General features: G+C 36.6%; 1 protein-coding gene across 1 annotated transcript; it reads right to left on the bottom strand.

The window, feature by feature from the left end:
* Positions 1-4,690: 4,690 nt before the first annotated feature.
* LOC145675337 (uncharacterized) lies at positions 4,691-5,275 on the bottom strand. The gene has a single exon (XM_081745737.1). The coding sequence runs from the start codon at positions 5,273-5,275 to the stop codon at positions 4,691-4,693; it is 585 nt and encodes a 194-aa protein (XP_081601863.1).
* Between the last annotated feature and the right edge of the window lie 695 nt (positions 5,276-5,970).

Below are 5,970 nucleotides of genomic sequence, written 5' to 3'. Positions count from 1 at the left end.
TTTGAAAATATTTCATTGCTGTGTGGGAAATGGCTCCACGACACCACGTATGGAGGATATATTAGCGAACCATTCTGACTTTTTTAAATCCCTTCTATGTAGCTAAAATCAAAGAACGCTGAAATACGTATTTGTTTATTTTAAATGAGAGGTTCAAATTACATGTGTGTAACCTTAAAAGTTTACCTCACATTTAGCGAAACTCACCGTATTTTTTATTTATTTATTTATTTATTTATTTATTGGTGAGGTTTAACTGGATTGTTGACGGAACTTGCACAATACAATATTTAAGTCTTTCTTTGCAAATAAACCTATATCTGTTTTATTTTTTGGTTATAATCACCATAATTTGCATGGTTGGTTTCTTGAGCAATGAAGAATTCGTATTTTCCATTGAACCGATGTTCAACGTAGTAGGACTTTGCTAGTAGTAGCTTGTAATTCCCATCTAAGCGCTTCACATCGTTTGGACTTAACAGTGGAAATTCTCAAGACAGCGTTTCGTTCAGTTTGACGAGCTGTCGTGATTGTCTAGTCAAGTTTTCAGCTTTTACTAGAACCTCAAAGCGATTGGGTTTATTTATCTTTACAAGCAATTCGTAAGGGGGGAATAGAGTTCGATTCCAAGACCTTTGGCATGCAGTACAACTGCATTTACCACTCGATCATCTGTCTTATGTAATAAGCAGCCTCTTATTAGGCTTTTATATTTAAAATATCAACTTGGTCCAAATTTGATTACCCGTAGTTCGCTGATGAAATATTTCCACAAGGCGAGTATAGGCTCCTTCTAAAAGTCTTACTAAATACTATTGAAAAATATAATAAAAACTCAAACATCGTGTTTTTTTTTAAAAAAAAAACAAGTAAATTTTTGCATATTTGCGTACTTTTCCTGTAGACGATAATTCAATTTCAATTTTCCAAATTCAATTTTCGCGCCTCTATTTGCCCATTACCCAAAGTAATATATACAGAATTCGCGACGACTAGAGATTTTGATCTGAATAATAACACGAATTCCCTGCTTTTAATCAACATTTAACTTATTCGTGAATATGGTTTTCGTCTGTTAATATTGATCCCAGATATTTGAAAGTATTCACTTTATCAAAAGTATTTTTCCATATTTTTACGCATCCATAAGTTGCTGTGTTACGATCCTGACGAACTTCTATGTATTTAGTTTTCTCTGCATTTACTTCTAAACCTATGACCCTGTAAGCGTTTAATAAGACCTCTGCATTTCCTTCTACTGTTTTCCTATCATCCCCTATTAAATTTACATTATCATACGCCATAACCTGGTGAATCCCATTTAACTCTAGGCCCTGCTTGCTATCTTGCAAAGTTGAATAATAATGGCGACAACGCATCTCCTTGTTTCAGGCCATTCTCGACGTGAAAGCTCGTGGATATAAATTTTCCTACCCGGACTTTACTTTGTCATTCATTTAAACATATCTTAATTAATCTAATTAGCTTCTTCGGTATTTCAAATTATGTAAGAATGTCGTACAATGCTTCTCTTCTAACCGGGTCGTAAGCCTTTCTAAAATCAATATAGAGATGATGTACCGGAATATTGACAGTGAGCTTATGTCCGGTTAACTTTTGTCCGCTTTTGCATTAATATAGGTGAACTTATGTTCGATGAGGTTATGTCCGCGACCCGCCACTACATGCAAGAAGAACATAAGGATGGAAAACCTGCTAACTTAATTTCAAATATCTATATGTTAATGATAAAAGATCACTTTGGAAGAACTGGGAAATAACGAAACAACCCCTTCCCCCCTCAACTCTGCCTTCCAGATGGTGGTGTGCAACGAACAAGCGCAAATGTGTCACCTGGGGCAGAATTCAAGAAATAGGGGTCTCCTTAGGAGAAAGCGAACTTTTCTGAATGTACAGCTGCCGACTTGCCCGAAGAACAACAAACACAGTACCAAAACTCTAGTATTAGTGATCATCTCATAAGTGGCCTTCCCTCCTCTCCCTCCATTTATTCATAAGCTGTGTGAGTGAAATCTCCTCGTGGTGTTGATAGAACAACAGCGAAAGGCAAGAATTAATCCCTCTCCCAGCACTCAACCATGTATCAGTCTTCGGCAACAAATTTCCAAGAAAAAGCGATGTACTTACCAAAATGAAACATCTCATTCCAGTAGAAATATTGATGACAAATAATGCAAGCAACGCTTGCATTAGGAAAGAATGTGCGGAAACAAGTAAAGGCGGTGGTCACGGTATTGAGGTATATATATATATATATATATATATATATATATATATATATATATACAGAGAGAGAGAGAGAGGGAGAGAGAGAGACAAGCCTATTTACATCAGCAGTGGTTTTTGTTTCGAGAGTGGCTTGAGGAACGGGTAAAAATATTTCTGTTGTGAGTGTAATGCGAAGAAATTATCACAAATTTATTTCGGGAGGAGGTTGAGTCCGATAACCACTCCTAAATACGCTACTGTACATGAGTCAACTGTTCCCATATTATCTAGCAGCAACGAAACAAAGTTTGAGTAAAAGCAATTTTAATAGCTATCTATATTCGAGACGAGACCGTTTTTTTCGAGACTGACGTATGTCTCGTCTCGATTTATGGAGGTCTATCTCGGTCTCTGTCTCGTCTCGGTATATAAAAGTCTTGGTCTCGGTACCATCACTACTTTATTTGCCATAGCATCTGCAAAGCGAATATAATTAACTTTTCTCCCTACTAGCTACTACGAAAATGTCATTTTCGGTGAAATACTTTTTTGGTGTTTCTTCTAAATATATAGGGTGTTTCAAAACAACATCGATAACGTTTGGGAGGTGATTCCTGACACCAAGATGAGACAAAAAGTATAGATCAACCTGGGTGCACAAATGCTTCCTTTCGGAGTTATAGGCTACCGAAAACATGAAAAAATGAATTTTAAAGGTCCATAGGTCCTAAACTATGGGACGTACCAGTGTCGGGTCATGACTTTACTTAGGCACTAATATGTGCACTATGCAAAAATGCATGTTTCAGAATCCTAAGGTACCCAACCAATAATTTTTATAGAGCGAGTTTGGCTACAGGCATATAAGTTCAAGTACTCACCAATTACCTCTATAAAAATTGTTGCGGATATGCCATAGGATTCTGAAACATGGATATTTGGATAGGCCACAAATTAGTTTCTAAGTGAAGTCTTGACCCGACTACAGGACGTCCCATATTTTATGACCTATGGACCTTTAAAGTTAATTTTTTCATGTTTTCGGCAGCCTATTACTCAGAAAGGAAGCATTTGTGCACCCAGGTTGGTTTACTATTCGTCTCATCTTGGTGTCAGGAGTCATCTCCCAAACGTTGTCGGTGTTGGTTTTAAAACCCTGTAGAAGTTGGTGAAAGGCAATATCTCTGTCAAACATCCTTCCAACTGTACTTCCCTCCGTCATTTCAACTCTTATTTGTTGGTTAATAAAAGGGCTCAATCATTAATGGATACTGTATTACACTTTGATTTTTTTTTCAAAGTGCAAAGCATTCTTATATTTTTTTTAAAAAAAGTGATTTACTTGGCGGAAGCGAATTCAAACCAACATATACTGCATTTTATCTTTCTCTTTACCCGATAACTTGAAGTAACATATCCATGTAGTATGTACTGTCTAATAAATTAATTTTTTTTATATAAGCATATATACACACACGTATATAGAGATAACTAATATGGACTAATAAATACATAAACACGTGTGAGACACTCAATATATATACCACAATATAATAGATATGTGTATTCATATCTTATACTTTAAGCTTTTTCAACAATCTATTCCACTGTTGGTCGATGATCAGTCCTGAGTTCCAGTTCATAGCTTTATTACCCTCCATTTCTATAAACCGTGGCTCTTTCCATTTCCTAACTATGCTTCTCTCTTCCTGGCCTAGAATTTTTACTTGATTCCAATTAACTGAATGTCCCGTGTCCCTTACGTGTTTGTAGACCGCATTTTTGTTCCTTTCTAGCCTAACGTCATCCTTATGTTGTCTTATACGCTCTCTTAATCTCTTTCCAGTTTCCCCAATATAACACATATCACACTCGCCGCACTGAATTTTATAAATCAGTCCTTTTTTCTCTGTTCATTACCTCTTGTTCTTCTTCTGTCTTCTTCCTTCTTTTTTTCCTTATTACATCCAGAAGCCTCTTGCTCCCTTTTCTCTAAGTTGAGATGCCCCCATCTTCTTAAGCATTCTTTTAATGATTTCTGTTTCTTCTCCCAAACTTTCTATCCCCCACCACATTTTTCTTCTTTCTTCTATTCCTCCTTCACTTTGCTCTCCTTCTCGGCTTATTTCTTTTTCTACGTTTATCTTCTCCCACCTCTTTCTGTATTTTAGCCTCTTTCTATCGTATCCATTATTCTCCACCTGCTTATGGAATGGCTGTATACTCTGTTCCGCCTTGTCTCTTTCACTGGTTATTTGCTTAATTCTATTCTCCATGTCAATGATGAAATTCCTCTTGGTCGAGTAATCTACATCACTTCGGGCGTGGCAATAGTTTCCCGACGTGCAACTTTTTTGATACCATTCTGTGTATATCACTCTTTGTTTCCTCCTTATTCACATATCCAGGATAACTATAGCCTCTTCCTTTTCTATCTCTAGCTCCAGTTGTATGCCTTTCTCTATATCCTCAATTTCTTTACAAACTTTTCCAATTGCCTTACAGTTCCTTTCCAAATCCCCAAGCAACTGTCAACATATCTAGCAAAAAACACTAATCTGTCACTTCCTTTCATCCTTACTTTCATCTCCCAGTCGTTCATAGTAATTTCTGCTAACACTGGACTCAACCTGGAACCTATGCTTAGTCCTTCCTTGATTTTCAATAAATTATCACCTATAACACAATAACTGTTATTCCATATAGTCTTCAGGGCCTCCTTCAGTCCTTCTCCACTCCAACCATTGATCTTCCTATCCTTCATCAATTCAGTGATGACTTTAACAATGTTGTTTCTTCTTAGACTTGGAAACATAGCCTTCACATCGACACTGAAAATGATTGTTTTAGCTTTGCTCTGTCCTACTTCCTTCAACCTTCTTCTTAACTCAACCGAATTTTTCACACTGCTACTGTCTTGTTGCCTCCTTAACATTTCCACAACCTTCTTTAACTCCTCCTCCAACGGTTCAAATATATTTCCTCGGGAATCTAATACTGGCCTCAGTTTTACCTCCTCCTTATGGACTTTTGGAAAATCTTTCATTACCGGTATCCTACCTTCTTTATTAAGACCTCTTTCAAAACCGGCTTTTGTTAGTGATACTAAAACTTTTTCTTTAATTTCCTCACAAACAGATCTTTCACCTATCACCTCATAAGTATCATCACAGATATCATTCAATGTTTCTTTGTATCATTGTTTTTCCATCACCACAATGGCACCAGCTTTGTCCGCTTGTTGCATACATATGTCTTTTCGCTTCTTTATATCCTTCAACACACTGTACTGGTGTTTTGAAAGGTTTCCCTTTGGCTTCTTTATGTTCCTTTCCACAATCACCTTAGCCTTTCTCCTTATCTTATCCCTTATCTCCTTGTCCTGAACTTGAACTATGGCTTGCTCTACCGAGTATATAACCTCTTCTGCGTCCAATCTTTGTTCTTTCACTTTAAACTTATAGGCTAAACTTAACACTTTCTTCTCATCATCCGACAACGTCACATCACCTATTACTACCACATTTTTGTCAATGTCCTCCTCCTGATTTGACTTCCACCCTAACCGCCTTCCCTTTTAAATTAATCTTTTCTTCACTTTAATATTAAATTCCTCTTCCCACACTTCTAGTCTCTTCATAACTATATCCCTAGTAAATATCAACAAACTATCACTAATGTCACTTTTTAACTGGTATACACATGGTATAGTATTGACTCTTCATCTAATATTCCAGAACA

The sequence above is a fragment of the Thermobia domestica genome, chromosome 18 (genome assembly GCF_964235325.1).
Source record: "Thermobia domestica chromosome 18, izTheDome1.hap1.1, whole genome shotgun sequence".
Classification (NCBI taxonomy): Eukaryota; Metazoa; Arthropoda; class Insecta; order Zygentoma; family Lepismatidae; genus Thermobia; species Thermobia domestica.
The sequence above is the reverse complement of the archived record's forward strand: the minus strand, read 5'-3'. Positions and strand labels throughout refer to the sequence as shown.

Bases quoted from the DNA above. Each gene is read 5' to 3' on its own strand.
- LOC145675337 (XM_081745737.1), bottom strand. From the start codon at position 5,275: ATGAAAGATTTTCCAAAAGTCCATAAGGAGGAGGTAAAACTGAGGCCA.